Raw genomic sequence first — 17,760 nt, forward strand, 5'->3', positions numbered from 1 at the left:
GAAAAAACCCTATGAGTCCACTGGGACCCAATCCAGGGCGAGGTCAAGCACCAACCCGCCTCCCCAGCCTAAATTGAAAATGCCCTATAGGGAGTTACTTGCCATCCCGGCTATTGCGAAAAAATTGAAGTCCCCACCAAAGACCGATAAGGTCTTGGGACCGAGAAAGAATACTTGGTGTGAGTTCCATAAGGCTTATGGACACGGCGTTGAGCACTGTTTAGCTTTGCGCTACCAGTTCTCAAGACTGTTGAAGGATGGTTTCATGCATGACTATATGTAGGGAGACCAAGAGGGGACAACAAAAGAAGCACCGACGGGAGAGCAAAGGCACAAGGTGCCCATCCACGGTGAAATCCATACTATATCTGGAGGGTTCTCTGGAGGAGACTCTTAGAATATATGGCCTTAAACAAGAGGGGAGTGAATTGTTTAAAGGGGGTTTTTCAAAACTTTTTCAGGTTCAATGAATATTTTTGTATAAATCCAGAACAAGAATCAAGTTAGCCAAGAACTCAAACAGTTAAGCAGCAATACACAAAAAAAACAATTAGTTGTTTATATTAGATAAACTATAAAACAGAATTAAAAGAAGTTCAGAGTAAGATAGAATCACACAAAGAACTTATACTGGTTCACTCTTAAACCAAGAGCTACATCCAGTCCTCAGAATACCACTGGGTAATCCACTAAGCAATCAAACCAGATTACAAACACAAACCACCAAAGTAGTGACCTTGAACCCTACAAGAAACACACTACCTTTGGCAAACCACACCAAGAGTATTGATCTTGAACACCTCAAGAACACACAATACTCATTGGCAACACAACACCAGAAATACAGTAGGTTTAGAAAGGATTACACCTGATCATAGTACAATCTGAATTGAATACAATTGCAATCCTATTCCACTCTCTCTTGAAAATCCAAAGCTTGATGTGAATCTTGAAAATCATAGAATCAAATCTATCAAACTTAATTTCTCAAAGTTGTTTCTTATTTGTTTGAAAAATAAAAAAACCATTTATATTTTCCAAAGATTGGTCAAAGCATTTAGTGAAGGAGCGTATTCAGTTAGAAAACAATTAAAACAGATTCACCATTCAGAACAAAATTCTGATAGGATTTTCAAAGAAACAATCGGTTGAAATCACGAAACAACTGATTGTTTTGGCTTGACAGTTAAGTCAACCAAACCAAAACAGTTTTCAACCTTTTTCAAAACTCCTAAGAGCAAAACAACCGGTTGATTCGAGAAAACAACAGGTTGTTATTCACTTAGTTGGAAAAACACTTGATTTCAAAAAGGTTTTAAATCACATCATTTTTAGATTCAACAAAGGAGTGAATCACACTCTATTCTACCCATATCCCACCCAAACACAGCAGCAACAGTAGCCTTTCATCAAACATCTTGGATTTGGATTCTTCAAAGCACTTGATCACACATGATCAATAATCTCCCCCTATTTGATGAAGACAAATCCCTAGTTGTTTGTGTTGATCTTGATTGAATCTGAAAAAACACCTGCAAAACAAAAAACTATGCAATGCAAAGCATCTCTCATAGCAGATTATAATGGCACATAAACTAGTTTTCTACACAATCATAACAGTAGAAAAACCAGCCAAAAACCTCAGCTGAAACTGTACCGTCCCGTACCCAAGCGTTGACAAAGTCAAGGTCAAGGTCAACGTAAAGGTCAAAGTCAACGTAAGGTGTCGCCTAGGTGGAGGTGACGCCAAATACAGACCTCACCAAGAGAAAGCGTCGCCAAGGTAAGGCCTTGCCTAGCAGGACGTCGCCAGGATAGGGCGCCGCCCAACTGGGTGTCGCCAAGATGGAATGGCTCAAGGGCAAGGTGACCACAACGCTGCTCCCCGATACCCGTGGGTAGGAAAGACCATGGAGGGGGCGACGCCGGGGGAAGGCCCCAAACCTGGATAACCAGGGAACAGTAATAAAGAGAAGAGAAAGGTGGCTTCAAGGCCATAGAAATAGCGCCAGTATAGAGCAACCTGCCTCGTGAAGTGCACCTGCCGTCCAGAAACGCCCTTGGGATAGGTATGACCCAGGAGAGGGGTCACGCCCGGGGGCAGCCAGGCACAGGGCACGAGAGGAAGGTAGATACGCTCTCACAGTGAGTGACTAGAGGCTTGGGGGCATGAGTTGGCACCCAAAAAGTCACCCCTTGCGCAGTTGCACTCCCAGGTAAGAGGACTCACGCGAGGAAACACCCTCAGATAGGGTAACGGTGCTGTGAGGCCCTCCACGTGTACAGCAGCCAAGTCAGGATGGAGACGCCACGTTGCCAGGTGTGAGGTAATTAAGGTTATTTAACACATTTTCCGTTTCGAGCGTTTAAGGTACTGTAAATGCTCCCGCACGTTTCAAACGTCTTAAATGTGCTGAACAGTTTTATAATTAAATGCGCTTTGAATATGGGAAGAGCTTAAATAGCGCTTTGAATGTTGGGAACGGGGTTCGAACTTTTGGCAAATTTTCCAGAAACACTCTAGTTGCTTGCTCGAGCCTTGAGGTTAGGCACAAGGGACTAGGGAAAGATTGTTTGCCAGAACGAGAATATACACACAATACACAGTCCATTTTTAAGACCTTCAGAGTGCCATACGCGGTGCTCAGAGACGGAGGTGCACAGTTTTGGTGTTTCTCGCTGGCTGACTTGAGCGTCGGAGTGCAAACGACCGCTAGGGCGCCCTCTTGTCCTCTTTTGCAGGGATCCACAGGTAACCAGTGGGAAGGAGTCCCTAGCTGACGATTGAGGTCGCGCACGAAGACGTCCCAGTCAACCGGACGGAACATTTGGCGCCCACCGTGGGGCCGATATAAAACATTGGTCCCATCGCAAGTTCGAAAAGTCTATCAAGTCACGATCGCATTTGAGGAAACAGAGAAGGATGGCCACCACTAGACGAGGTACCGCACGCGCTGCGGGAGAAGAAATGTCCATGCAGCAGGTCCTGGAGATAATGCGGGGGCTGCAGGATGATATGGCGGATTCGAAGATAGAGCAAGAGCGCATGCAGGCGGATCTTGACGGCTCACATGTGAGAAACGACGAGCTCCGTCGCGTGAATGAGGAGTTGCGTCGGAGTCTGAGGAACAATCAGGTGCAGCGCGAGAACGAAGAGGGGGGGCATCTCACTCCACCAAGGGAGTTCTCTACTCCCTTCTCGCAGGAGATCCTGGACGCGCCGATCCCCAACACCTTCGCAGGACCTAAGGCGATTTTCACTGGGATGGAGGACCCTAAGGCGCATCTCACGGCGTTCCACACACAAATGGTGTTAGTGGGCGGTTCTGACGCCGCAAGGTGCAAGCTCTTCATGAGTACTTTGACAGGAATGGCCATGGATTGGTTTATCAGCCTTCCTAGCGGCCATATCACCTCTTTCTAACAGCTGTCCCAGTTGTTTAGAGAGCAATACCTGGCGAACAGGACCCCGCCGCCGGTATCTTACGATCTGTTTGATGTGAAGCAATACCAAGGGGAAAGTTTAAAGGAGTATATCAACCGTTTCGGGTCCCAGGTGGTGAAGGTGGGCATGACGGAGGAGCCCATGATTGTGTATGCCTTTAGGAAAGGCGTATGTCCTGGCCCTTTTTGCGAATCTATTATTCGCAATCGACCAAGGACTTTCGCTGAAATACGGCGTCGGGCGGTGGAGCATATCGCCTCTGAAGGAGAGGTGTGCGAGAAGCGCACCAGCGTGGTACCTTCGCGCCCGAGAGCGCAAGCGCGGGCTCAGCCTGTCAGGGTCAATGAGACCACGACGGGGAGAAAAAAGCCAGAGGGGAGACGCCCCTATGAGACCAGGAAACCCCAACCCAAGGGTCCAGCAGGAGGGGATCGCCCAGTCAGAGAGAGGGCGAGACCGGCGAGGTACAACTTTGCGGTGGAGCTGAAGGACCTGATCGTCGTGCCTAATATAGCTGAGAGGCTGAGGCGACCGGCGAAAACTGACAAGGTGTTAGGGCCACGGAAAGACTCCTGGTGCGAGTTCCACGAGGCTTTCGGTCATCACATTGACAACTGTCTCTCATTGGGTTATCAGCTTGATGAGCTGGTGAAGAGCGGGTTTCTGAAGGATTACGTCGCAGAACCCGCCGCGACCGCCGCCCTGCCGGCGCCAACAGAGGAGCAAGCACACGAGATGCCTGTACTTGGCGAGGTCCACACCATTGCTGGAGGTTTTTCCGACGGGGGACCCACCGCCTCCCAGCGGAAGAAATACGCGAGGGGGGTCAATTCAATCGAAGAGAGAATCTCGGGTGAGCCATGGGAGTCGGACCTCGTGTTCACGAGAGGAGATCTCCGAGATGTGGTACCCCACGACAACGACCCCGTTGTCATCTCAGTCGTCACAGCCGGAAGAAAGGTGCATAGGGTTCTGGTCGATCAGGGAAGTTCAGCAGACGTCATGTTCTTGTCGACATTCAACAAGCTGTGATTGTCCCCTGACCTTCTGAGGCCCTACACAGGCTGCCTATATGGGTTCGCAGACAACCAAGTGGAAGTCCGAGGCTACTTGGAACTGCGGACGACATTCACAGATGGGGAAGCCTCGCGCACCGAAAGCATACTATACTTGGTCGTGAACGCTCATTCCGCCTACAACATCTTGTTGGGGAGACCGGCGCTGAATAGGCTCAATGCGGTATCCTCCACACGTCATATGAAGATGAAGCTACCAGACCTTAGCGGCAAGGTCATAGTTATCAAGTCGGATCAGGAGGAAGCGCGAAAGTGTTATGAAAACAGTTTAAAATCGAAGAAGAGCGTGTTCATGGTGTTTGAACGACCGCCAAGTGTCGATGCGACGATGATAGAGGCAACGCCCTCCGGGTCAACGCCTGTTGGGGCCACGCCCGAGAGGGCGACGCCCGAGGTAGATACACTGATGGAGGAGAGACCTGACGATACGACGCCCGTGGAAGAGGTGGCGCTCATCCAGGGAAATAGCGGGGATCAACAGGCGGCTAATGCCGTGGAGAGGGAGATTGGCGGCAAGACGTTTAAACTAGGGCGTCTGCTGGGCCAAGAAGAACAGGAAGCAGTGGCAGAGGTGATCTCACGCCATTTGGACGCCTTTGCGTGGTCTGCCTCGGACATGCCTGGCATCGATCCTGATTTCTTATGCCATCACCTCAGCATGGACGCCACGGTTCGCCCCGTGCGCCAAAGGAGGAGAAAGTTCAATGAAGAGAGGCAGCTGGTGGTACGCGAAGAAACGCAGAAGCTGTTGAAGGCTGGCCACATCAGGGAAATCCAATACCCCGAGTGGCTAGCCAATGTCATTCTAGTAAAGAAGGCGAATGGGAAGTGGAGGATGTGCGTGGACTTCACAGACCTAAACAAGGCGTGCCCAAAGGACTCGTACCCGCTGCCCAGCATTGACGCGTTAGTAGATAGCGCCTCCGACAGCAAGGTGCTAAGTTTCCTAGATGCTTTCTCAGGGTACAACCAGATTAAAATGCACCCGAGAGACGAAAGCAAAACCGCATTCATGACGGAAACCAGCAGTTATTGTTACAGGGTGATGCCTTTCGGTTTGAAAAATGCGGGCGCCACCTACCAAAGGCTGATGGACAAGGTCCTAGCACCTATGTTAGGAAGAAACGTATACGCCTACGTGGATGATATGGTAGTGGCGTCGAAGGATAGGGCACAGCATGTGGCTGACCTGGAGGAATTATTCGTCACTATATCCAAGTACCGCCTCAAACTAAACCCCGAGAAGTGTGTCTTTGGGGTAGAGGCCGGGAGGGTCCTAGGTTTCATGCTCACGGAGAGGGGGATAGAGGCGAATCCCGACAAATGCGCAGCGATCATCGCCATGCGAAGCCCGACGTCAGTAAAGGAAGTACAGCAGCTGACGGGGCGGATGGCGGCGCTCTCGAGGTTCGTTTCTGCCGGAGGAGAGAAGGGGCACCCATATTTCCAGTGCCTTAAGAGGAATAGTCGTTTCGCATGGACGGATGAATGCGAAGTGGCTTTCATCAAGCTAAAAGAATACCTGGCGGCGCCACCGGTCCTCTGCAGACCGGTAGAGGGCGTGCCTCTCCGACTGTATTTCACGGTGACGGAACGAGCTATCAGCTCTGTGTTAGTCCAAGAACAGGACCAGATTCAAAGACCTATCTACTTCGTAAGCAAGGCCCTACAAGGTGCGGAGATGAGGTACCAGGCATTGGAGAAGGCAGCGCTGGCGGTGGTGTTTTCCGCCAGGAGGCTTCGTCATTACTTCCACAGCTTCACGGTGGCAGTGATGACCAACCTCCCCATACAGAAGGCACTGCAAAAGCCCGATGTGGCTGGAAGGATGGTGCGCTGGGCGGTGGAACTTTCAGAATTCGACATCCAGTATGAGCCCAGAGGATCCATTAAAGGGCAGGTATACGCAGATTTCGTTGCAGAACTCTCGCCCGGAGGCGAACAGGAGTTGGAGGCAGGCTCGCAGTGGTCGCTCTCAGTGGACGGCTCTTCCAACCAGCAAGGAAGTGGTGCGGGAATAGTCTTGGAAGGACCAGACGGTGTACTGATCGAGCAGGCCCTGCGCTTCGCTTTTAAAGCCAGCAATAATCAGGCTGAGTATGAAGCCCTGATTGCAGGAATGCTTTTAGCCAAAGAGATGGGCGCGCGGAACCTCTTAGTGAAGAGTGACTCTCAACTAGTTACAAGGCAAGTGTTGGGTGAGTTTCAAGCGAAAGACCCGCAGATGGCAGCATATTTAAGGTACGTCGAATCGCTAAGAGGAGCCTTCAGTGCTCTTGAACTGGTGCATGTCCCAAGGGAGCAGAATGCCAGAGCTGACCTGCTCGCCAAGCTGGCCAGCTCAGGCAAGGGGGGCAGGCAGAGGACCGTAATCCAAGAGACGCTTAAGGCTCCGAGGAAATTCATAGAGGATAACAGGGTGGATGTCCTCCACGTAAGCGCCGCGAGAGGAAGGCCAAGAAGTCATCGTTCCTTGACTCAGGATACGTTGAAGGCACCTCACATTAGTGTATACACGGACACGCCCGAAGGAGGGAGGCGAGCGCAGATACATGTTTTAGCCGAAGGAGACACCTGGATGACCCCCTTCAGGCGGTACCTGGCGGATGGGGTTCTCCCAATGGAGCCTGAAGAAGGTAAGAAGGTTAAGAGAAATGCGGCAAGGTACACCCTGATAGACGAAGTGTTGTTCAGACACGGTTTCACTCACCCTATCTTAACATGCGTAAGCGGCGACGAGTGTACCAGGATAATGACGGAGCTCCACGAAGGCGTTTGTGGGAGCCATGTAGGCGGAAGGTCCTTAGCTTCTAAGGTGGTGCGCGCAGGGTTTTATTGGCCAACAGTAAAGGAAGATTGCGTGTGACACGCCCAGCGTTGTAAGCAATGCCAAAAACACGCAGACTGGCACAAGGCGCCGCCAGAGGAGCTGCGATCCATATACAGCCCATGGCCTTTCCATACCTGGGGGATCGACATCCTAGGCCCGTTTCCGTTGGCGATAAGGCAGATGAAGTACTTGATCGTCGCCATCGAGTACTTCACCAAGTGGATAGAGGCGGAGCCCGTGGCCCAGATCACTGCGCACAAAGTCCAGCATTTTGTGTGGAAGAACATTGTGTGCCGCTTCGGCATACCTAGACGCTTGATATCCGATAATGGGACCCAGTTTGCCAGTCAGCAGTTGAGAAACCTATGTGCTGAAGTAGGCATCAAGCAGGTGTTCGCATCAGTTGAACACCCCCAGACTAATGGGCAGGTAGAGTCAGCAAACAGAGTTTTGCTGAGAGGGCTAAAGAGAAGGCTGGAAAAGGCCAAAGGAGCATGGGCGGAGGAGGTGCCAAGGATCGTGTGGGCATACCACACCACGCCCCAATCTTCCACCATGGAGACGCCTTTCAGCTTGGTGTATGGGTCGGACGCGATGATCCCGGTTGAGATTCACGAAAGCTCACCACGTTTCCAAAACTTTGTGGTGGAAGAATCCAACGAAGAAAGGCGGGTGAACCTAGACCTACTGGACGAAGCCAGGGAGGAAGCCAAAATAAAGGCCGAAGCAGTGAAAAGAAGAGTATAGCGACAATACAGCTCTAAGGTAAAGCCGCGACAGTTTCAGATTGGCGACCTAGTTGTGAGGAAGGCTCATCCATACGAGCTGGAGAATAAGCTATCTCCCAAGTGGACCGAACCCTTCAGAATTACCGAGGCTAAGGGCAATGGTTCGTACAACCTAGAGACCTTGGAGGGGGGTCCCATCCCACGCAGCTGGAATGCAGCCAACTTAAAATTTTATTTTAGTTGACTTATGTAAGCAGCCATGTAACAACTTAGTTGAAGGGGACACTCTTTTTCCCTCTCGGGGGTTTTTTAATGAGGTCACCCGAATAAAAGAAAAAAAAACAAGTTTCAGAAAAAGCCGTGCCTTGGTTTTCAGCCTTTACTTTTCTCCGTTTGAAGTAGTGTGAGTCGTCGCCAAGTCAAGGCGTCGCCTAGGTGAAGGCGTCGCCGAGAGAGAAGGCGTCGCCAAGAGAGAAGGTGTCGCCAAGAGAGAAGGTGCCGCCAAGAGAGAAGGCGTCTCCAAGAAGACAGGTGTCGCCTGAGTACAGGCGCCGTTGAGGAACATGAAGAAGGAAAAGCGCACAATATACGAAACGTATGCAAAGTAAAGCGGCGTTGCAAAAAATCAAGTATGCTATAGAAAAGTTGACGTTACAGGCAATGTTCGATACAAATGGGCGTAATGCGGTTAGGGCAAATATTACAACTCATGCAAAACACAAACGAGCCACTTCTCAGTGGCCATCGGAGTCAGCACTGGAGGAAGACGAAGCCCTGATCCCAGCCCGCAGAGCTCGGGCAAGTCGTGTCCTCCTCTCTTGGTTTATTTCGAACCTGCACCAAAGGATATAAATGTGTCAGAGACACCAGGAAGCAAGACATGCACAGATAGAAAGCAATAAAAGCCGAAGTTTCTAGGGCAGTGACTCATACATATGTACTTTTCGAGAGTCCCAGCGTTGAACTCCAAGCTGATCAAGGTGGCGGAGTCAAAACTTCCCGCCTCAGCAAGAATCCGGCAGGCCACCTGGTCATTCGGGGCCAGCTTCTTGAAGGGCTTGGTTTTGAGAACCCTCGCCTCTCTCACCCAGTACAGAGGAAAACCATCCAGAGCGGTGGGAACGAGGTCAGTGCAGCAGATCTTGAAGAACCGGCCTTTCCACCCGGTAAATGAGTTTTGGAAGGGGGTGAGGAGAACTCTCCCAGGAACGTTACTGAGAGTTACCCAGAGGTTGTGCCTTTGCCTCTTCACCTCAAAGAAGTGAAGAAAGAGGTCAACCGAGGGAGCACAACCCAGAAACCCGAAGAGGATGTCAAAGGCTTTGACAAAGGCCCAGCTGTTGGGGTATAACTGGGCCGGAGCGACATTGATCTCCGTCAGCAGTTCCTTCTCGAACCGAGAGAAGGGCAGGCGCACGCCGATGATCTTGAAAACCACCTGGTAGAAGTAAAAGAAGGGGACCCCATCGTTGGCCCGTTCATCCCCGCATACTGGCTCCTCTAGAGTGCAGGGGAGCACAGCAATGTCGTCATCATGCCTCCTCGCGAAGGCGCGGTGATCATAGGAGCATGAATCCCCTTTGTGTTCCCTTATTGCCCTGGTGGCGAGTAAGCATGAGCATTCGTCAAGAAGCTCACTTGAAGCCCAAGGGTACAGGTCCTTGGGATTGACCCTGGGAGAAGTAGCATGTGAGGACATTCTTTAACAAGATCAGGGATTGTCGAAGGCGTATGACCCGCCGGTAACGCAAGAGTCGAGCGATGGTGGGAGCGAACGCTGGAAGAACCCTTCGCGAAAGGAGAAAGGGTGCAAGAAGAGAAAGTGTAAGTAGGATACAAAGAGTGCAAAATGATGAGAACAATTTCAGAGTTTGAAGAGTTAAATAAAGCGGTTAGAGCGCCAAACGACGCAAGTAGAAGTATTGCAGTTAGAGCATTAAACGACGTGAATGGATGCACCGCACGATCGAGCCACGTGGCAGAAGATGAAAGGATGGCCCTGGCACCGCTGGTTAAACTCAGAAAACGTCGTATCGACAGAATACCCAGTGGTACGATGCGCCGTCGAAAGTGGGTCAGGGGAACAGTAGGAGTCAGGACTCAGTCGAATGACTGAACGTCCCATCAGCCATACAAGAAGCGCCACGTGGATGGCACCGGCGAAACCTCGAGCTTTTCGCTGTCCTCAGGAGTCGACCAGGGCCAAGGTCACAGTCAATGCCAAGGTAAAGACGGCGCCTTTGGCGACGCCAGCATGAGACGCTCGAGGCGTCGCCTAGAAAGACGCAAAGGGTGACGCCAGCGTGAGACGTGCGGGCAAAGTCAATGCCAAGGTAAAGACGACGCCTTAGGCGACGCCAGCATGAGACGCCCGAGGAGTCGCCAGGAAAGACGCAAAGGGCGACGCCAGCGTGAGACAGTGCGGGCGTCGCCAACCCAAGTATCAGTAGCGTCGCCGATACCCACAGGCAGGAAAGACTGTGGAGGGAGACGAAGTCGAAGAAAGCAGAGCTAGTTAGCGGCGTCGCCTCCCCGATACCCACAAGTAGGAAAGACTATGGAGGGAGACGAGATCGCCAAACGCCAACGAATCACTGGCAGGGTTGTTCCCCGATACCTATGGGAAGGAAAGACCATGGAGGGAACGACCCCCCCCAGAGCACTCGGCGTTTTAGACACCAGGGGATGGTACGGCGCTGCTGTAGCAGGCCTCTCCTTAGGCGTGGGCGCCGGGCATTAAGAATCAAGGGACGGATCGCTTGGTGTTGAGACACCCCATGGACGATACGGCCCCATTAGACAAGCCTCTCCATGGGCGTAGGCATCGACGCGTAACGAGTATAGTACAGGCAAAACAACTGAAGCACGTGAAGTCAAAGGACGGAAGTAAAACCACACATGCGGAATTCTATATCACAAAGACACGAAGGTAATCATACAAAAACCCAGAGTTGTAACAAACGCGCAGACAGTTCAAAGAATCACAAGTTCAACAGAAAGAGTCAAAAACAGAGGTAAAGAGTAAAAGGAATAAAGCTTGAAAGGTAAAGGTGGCGGGTGAGAGACAGCGGTTCAGTCATCCAAGTCCATGGGCACGACCTTCCCGTCGATGACATGGTGTGTGGGGTCGCAGTTTGAAATATTGATGCCAGGGTTCTCGCAGGACGCCTGAGTCAGAGCCTCTTGGAAGCCCTCTTCAAACGCGCCCGCCATCTCCCCAGTCAATTCTTGGACCTCCCCCTCTAGTTCCGCAACCCTAGAGTCCATGGATGTCAACTGCTTCTCCAGAAATTCCTTCTCCACGCGGAGCTTGTTAGCCTCGGCTTGGAGAAGGCTCAAGGCTTCGACCTTCGCAGCCAAGGCGTCCTCTCTCTCACCTAGTTTCTGCCTCCAAGCAGCATCCAGTTCTTCAAGTTTTCTCCGCTGCACTTCGGAGGCAAGAGCCGCCTCTTGGAGGCCAATGCTTTGGATTTGGTAGGAGGTGAGTTGGGCCAGTTGATCGGCATGCGCCTGTTCGAGTTCGCGCGCGTACGTCTCAGCCCCCTCCCTACCCTCGTGGGCCAGTTTCAGCAAAGATTGGGAAGTTTCCTCCTTGAGCCCCCAGTTTTGTTTCTCCTCTTTCAACGCTCCCTCCTCTTGTCTCAGTTTGCGGAGAGCCTCCCTCCCCTTGATAGCGTTTCGAGCCTGGGTGCGCCACTTGAGTGCCACCGCCAGGAATGCCCCCATATAATAAGGCATGCCTCCCCCCTTTTGAGGATCAGTCGGCGACATTCCTTCGGTGAAACCCTGCGTCAACTCCCTATGAATGGGGCGAGGAATTCGGGGTTTGCGAGAAGTCAAGGCAGGGACTGATGCAGGAGGGGCGGAACCCGAGGCCTCAGCGGCGTCACGATGCGGCAACGGCGAGAGCGGGGGAACCGAGTCAATCCTTTCTTCTCGTTCCTCGTGGGCTGGTGGAGGTGGAGGTGATGTGGCACTTGGAGGATCGTCCCTGAGAGAGCTCCCACCACCGGGAGACGCGGCTGATGAGGCAGGAAGGCCCGTAGCCCTCCTCTTATGGGAAACCAGGGTAGTGCCCGAGTCTTCCCTGTCAGAGTCTACTACCAGCACCCTTTTTCCTTTGTTGGGGCGTGCTGGGGCAGGGGTCGACGCCATGGCTAATGGAACCGTGGCGATGGGAGAAGGAGAAGCCGATGGTGGAGGAGTCGGCAGGGAAGCGACGGTGGGCACGTCAGAGGCGACGGCGTCTCCACCCTCTTTGGCAGATTTTGCCTTCTTCAAAAATTTGGCAAGAGCGAGTCGCCTCGAAGAAGTCATCACTGAACCTGCAGCAGCGAAGAATAGCAGAGCAAAGATTAATTCCGATAAAACAGAAGGGGAATTTTATAGCCAGACACGTGCAGATAACCACAAGGGTTCAAGCAAGCAAGTGAATCCGTATAACCACAACAGCTAATGCAGTATTAATCAAGGGCAGATACCAAAGTAGGTAGAGAGCCCATGGGCGTTGAATTTATTTGCGATGAGCTTGGCAGTATCGAAGACTACCCCAAGCCCCGTCAAGGCTTTGCACACGTCCCGATCAGCGGAGGCGAGCTGATCCAAAGCCAGGGCCTTCATGGTTATGGGCTTATCCGTCCAGTATAGGGGGAAGCCTTCTAGGGTGGTAGGATCGCGCTTGGTCGCACGTACTTTGAAGAACTTCCCTTTCCATCCTTTGAACGAATTTTGGAAGAGCGTGAGGATGATGCGCCCGGCGACGCCAGAAAAGCTCATCCATAGGCTCTTCCCCTGTTTCTTTACCTCGAAAAAATGAAGAAAAACGTCCACGGAAGAGGGGACACCCAGATATCCGCAGAGAATCTGAAACCCCCTTACGAAAGCCCAGCTGTTGGGGTGGAGCTGGGCTGGGGCGATGTTTATCTCTGTGAGCAGTTCCCTCTCGAAGGAAGTAAGAGGCAGACGCAGGCCCACCCTCTTGAGTACCATTTGGTAAAGGAAGAAGAAGGGGCTTCCCCCAGTGTCCCTAGAGTCCACACAAACGGGTATCCCAGGTCTCACCCGGCATACCAGGACGTGGGAGTCGTGAGTTTAATGGAAGGCGTTGAAATTGTAAAGCGCGAGGTCCCCCCTGTGGGCCTTCACGTCCTCAACAGAGTTTAGGGTGGAGCATTCGTCGAGGAGATCGTCGAGGGCCCAGTCATACTCACCTTTATAGTAAGACTCAGGGAGCGGAGGAGGCGCGGCGGTCTTAGTTTTCGCCATTGATGCAAGAGCTGAAGAGCAAAAGAGGAAAGAAAGGGATCAGAGAAAAAGGGTTTGGAGAAGAAAAGGGGAAAAATGGAGGAATCCTAGGAGAACCCTACCCACACGAGAGAAAAGAGGAACGAGGGGAACGAAGAAGCACAAGAACGATATTTGAAGAAATGCAGTAACATGGACAGTCCCTGGCAGTTCATGCAGTAAAGGGAATCATCAAGGAGAGGAAAAACCGTACCTTTGGGGGTTGAAGGGCGTGGAGAGCGGAAGCACGAAAGGGCAGGGGTCGTGAGAGAAGGGATTCAAAGAAGATGAACAGTGAGGAAAGGCAGAGAAAGTGGATGTAACAGTGGTTCCAAGCGCGGGGTTTGGGTAACTTAAACGTTACACTTGCAACTCAAGGAGCGTTAATTGGGGACCGTGCGATGGTGCCGCATGTCAAAGGATGGGGCGCTCAAGGGGAGCGCAAGAGGTTCTCAAGGATGACCGCGTGATGAGCCACGTGGCACACGATTAAGCATGGCCAAAAAAAGCGTTGCTTTCCCCGTTTCAGAGGATGTCCAATCAGCCATTAAGAGCACCCCAAGGGTTCGGAGAGTGTCATGTTAATGTTTTCAAGGATGCTACGTCATCAAGAATGACACGTCACCGGGTGCCACGTGGATGGCGTGGGTTTAGCCTTAGTCTTTTCGCTGAAGACCAGTCATCAGCTTAAGACTGGGGGGCTTGTGTACCGTCCCGTACCCGGGCGTTGACAAAGTCAAGGTCAAGGTCAACGTAAAGGTCAAAGTCAACGTAAGGCGTCGCCTAGGTGGAGGTGACGCCAAATACAGACCTCGCCAAGAGAAAGCGTCGCCAAGGTAAGGCGTCGCCTAGCAGGACGTCGCCAGGATAGGGCGCCGCCCAACTGGGTGTCGCCAAGATGGAATGGCTCAAGGGCAAGGTGACCACAGCGCTGCTCCCCGATACCCGTGGGTAGGAAAGACCATGGAGGGGGCGACGCCGGGGGAAGGCCCCAAACCCTGGATAACCAGGGAACAATAATAAAGAGAAGAGAAAGGTGGCTTCAAGGCCATAGAAATAGCGCCAGTATAGAGCAACCTGCCTCGTGAAGTGCCCCTGCCGTCCAGAAACGCCCTTGGGATAGGTACGACCCAGGAGAGGAAGGTAGATACGCTCTCACAGTGAGTGACTAGAGGCTTGGGGGCATGAGTTGGCACCCAAAAAGTCACCCCTTGCGCAGTTGCACTCCCAGGTAAGAGGACTCACGCGAGGAAACACCCTCAGATAGGGTAACGGTGCTGTGAGGCCCTCCACGTGTACAGCAGCCAAGTCAGGATGGAGACGCCACGTTGCCAGGTGTGAGGTAATTAAGGTTATTTAACACATTTTCCGTTTCGAGCGTTTAAGGTACTGTAAATGCTCCCGCACGTTTCAAACGTCTTAAATATGCTTAACAGTTTTATAATTAAAAGCGCTTTAAGGCGCTTTGAATATGGGAAGAGCTTAAATAGCGCTTTGAATGTTGGGAACGGGGTTCGAACTTTTGGCAAATTTTCCAGAAACACTCTAGTTGCTTGCTCGAGCCTTGAGGTTAGGCACAAGGGACTAGGGAAAGATTGTTTTCCAGAACGAGAATGTACACACAATACACAGTCCATTTTTAAGACCTTCAGAGTGCCATACGCGGTGCTCAGAGACGGAGGTGCACAGTTTTGGTGTTTCTCGCTGGCTGACTTGAGCGTCGGAGTGCAAACGGCCGCTAGGGCGCCCTCTTGTCCTCTTTTGCAGGGATCCACAGGTAACCAGTGGGAAGGAGTCCCTAGCTGACGATTGAGGTCGCGCACGAAGACGTCCCAGTCAACCGGACGGAACAGAAACACACCAAAATGCAGCAGAATTTTAAATCAGAGTTATAGCAGTTTTAAGACAACACATAAACCATATTCTCCCCCTATTTGTCTTCACAAATAGACTTTAGGAAGAGATGAAAACAGAATAGTCCAAATAAAGTAATACAAATAAATAAACTTGGCTTTAATTTTCTTTCCCATACTGCAGCTCAAAAAGCTGGTTTTGAACAACTTCAATATGTTCATCAAGGGTCTGAAAACATGTGTCCATGCTTTGAAGTCTGTTGTCAAAGTTATGAAAATTTGTAACACAAAGATCATGAAGATTTCTTTGATTTTTAGCAAAGCTGTCTAACCTATTGACCATGAATCTCTCAATGGAAGACATTGAGGGAATCCTATTTCCTTGATGTTCAACAGCTTCTTGATCTTCTTCATCATGTTCAGCATGAACTCCACTTGAGGAACCACCATGTTTACCATCCTTACTTACCCATCTTCCATTAATCTTGGTAAAACACATCTTGCTTAGTGAACCATTGTTCACTTCATGTGTTAATTTCACCAACTCAGATGTTTCATCCTCAAGATTCACTTCAAAATAGTTTAAGAATTTAGAAATCAACATAACATAAGGATAATGATAGTCACTTAACCTCATAGATTTTTGCATGTGTTCCTTGATGATATGGATCCAATTGATCTTGACTTTGCTCATTATGCAGTATATGTAGACAAGATTTTCCTCAGTGAGAACAAAATGGTTGATCCCTCTTGGTGTTAGAATCCAAGTGACAATGAGAGCCAACAATCTTTCATTCAATTTCAACCCTCCAACAAAACAAGTTCTTACTTGTGCGTGAGGATTCTTCAAACAGCTTTTGTAATATTGAATTTTGTTGAAATCTTCCACCACACCAATATTCCCTTTATTGATTCTTAAACCAACATACTTTAGGTCAGTCAAAGCAACCCACACCTCATGAGTGATCTCCATATCCACACCATTGACATGAGAAACAAGATTGTTACCTTCAAACTTTAAATTGGTGTAGAAAACCCGAATAAGATCCGGATAGATGTTTCGTTTCATCTCTAAGAACCTTTTTAGCAGTTGTTCTTTGAGTATTTTTCTCACATCATCCAGCTTTTGAGTCTTCAACTAGCCAAAAGAGACAACTTTTGGATTATTTATCATTTTTCTACTAGTTTCAAAGCGATATTTCTCAATCAATTCATTGTCTCCTGAAAACCAGCCTTCAAGACGCCCTCATGATCTTACAACTCTGGTTTTAATCCTTTTTGATAGTGGAGGAGTGGAATCCATGATAACAGAATGAGAGAAAAGTAAAATAGAGAAGAATGCAGCAAGAGATATGCCAATGGGTTGTTTTTGTGTAGAAAAACAGCTGCAGAGGGTTTTATAGCAAAACATAAATCCTCTTTTCCTTTGGTTGCAGTGGGTTCCAGTCTTCAAGAAGAGGAATCTGGTTAAGCTTGCACAGTAACCACGTCAGCCCATACCAGAAAAAAAACATGGTCAGCACATGTGGATGACTAGTCATAAAGGCACTTGAATTTCCAAAATATGGAATATATTCCTTTTATAACAAGAAGTAACTTTCTCCTGAACCAAATCAGACCTCATGTTTGTTTTATGGACTCATAGTCCCTTTAAAAAGGAAATCTTTAAAAGATAGAATGCATAAAGAAATTAAATCAATTTTATGCAGTGCTGTCAGAGAAGAAACAATCGGTAGTTTCGAGGAAACAATCGGTTGTTTTTCTGAAGCAGCAACAAGTTTGAATTTTATAAAATAGAGAAGAATCAAAATGTAATTGTACGAATATAACACATATAGATGAAGATTTTAGCGTGGATTAATAACAAAAAATCAAGGACAAACAAAGTCTTATCCTTTTGTCATGGAGTCCCTTCAATGAGTCATTTATTCATGATCAAGAAGGCTTCTTTTGGCTTTCAAGAGGACTTAAGCTGGTATAGAGCCTTTATTCAGTTCCAGATAAAATCCTTTTCTTCTAAAAGGTTGTTCTGATAACTCAAGAGCCCATGCTTCTTTTAGTATCCCTGCAACACAACAAATTCAAGCGACAAGATTTGGTTCCCTTACAAATGTCGGTCCTTTTGATTCAGCTTTATCACTGGAAACTTCAGAAACTTTGGGAATCCATCTCATAATACCTTTAGGAACATAATATTTCCTAATTTTAAAAAATCAAACTGAGTGGCCTCTCTTCATGCAGTAAAAACATGTAACAACCGGTTGTTTCGAGCTTTCAATCGGTTGTTTTTCTGGCACATTGAAAAAGGCTTTGAAATCCCATTTTTCTTGTTTTGAGGATTAAACCCCAAACCAGATTTTCCAAAAATACATATTTGGGATGCCAAAACAGTTTCAAAGTTGGATTTACCCTCCCTTTGAAAGTTTATTCACAGTTCTTACAAGATAGTGGACTTTACTCTAAAGAGTTTTACAATTTTCACAAGCTTTTGAGTTACACAAGGAAGAAGAATTTTTGCAATGCATTTCAAGTTTTTCAAAATCAG

At 49.4% G+C, this 17,760-nt stretch overlaps 1 protein-coding gene across 1 annotated transcript; it reads left to right on the top strand.

The window, feature by feature from the left end:
• Window positions 1–5,911: 5,911 nt before the first annotated feature.
• LOC137805753 (uncharacterized) lies at window positions 5,912–7,387 on the top strand. The gene has a single exon (XM_068605682.1). It carries the CDS (start codon window positions 5,912–5,914, stop codon window positions 7,385–7,387), a length of 1,476 nt encoding a protein of 491 aa, XP_068461783.1.
• Window positions 7,388–17,760: the final 10,373 nt, after the last annotated feature.

Source organism: Phaseolus vulgaris, chromosome 11 (assembly GCF_000499845.2).
Source record: "Phaseolus vulgaris cultivar G19833 chromosome 11, P. vulgaris v2.0, whole genome shotgun sequence".
Taxonomy (NCBI): Eukaryota; Viridiplantae; Streptophyta; class Magnoliopsida; order Fabales; family Fabaceae; genus Phaseolus; species Phaseolus vulgaris.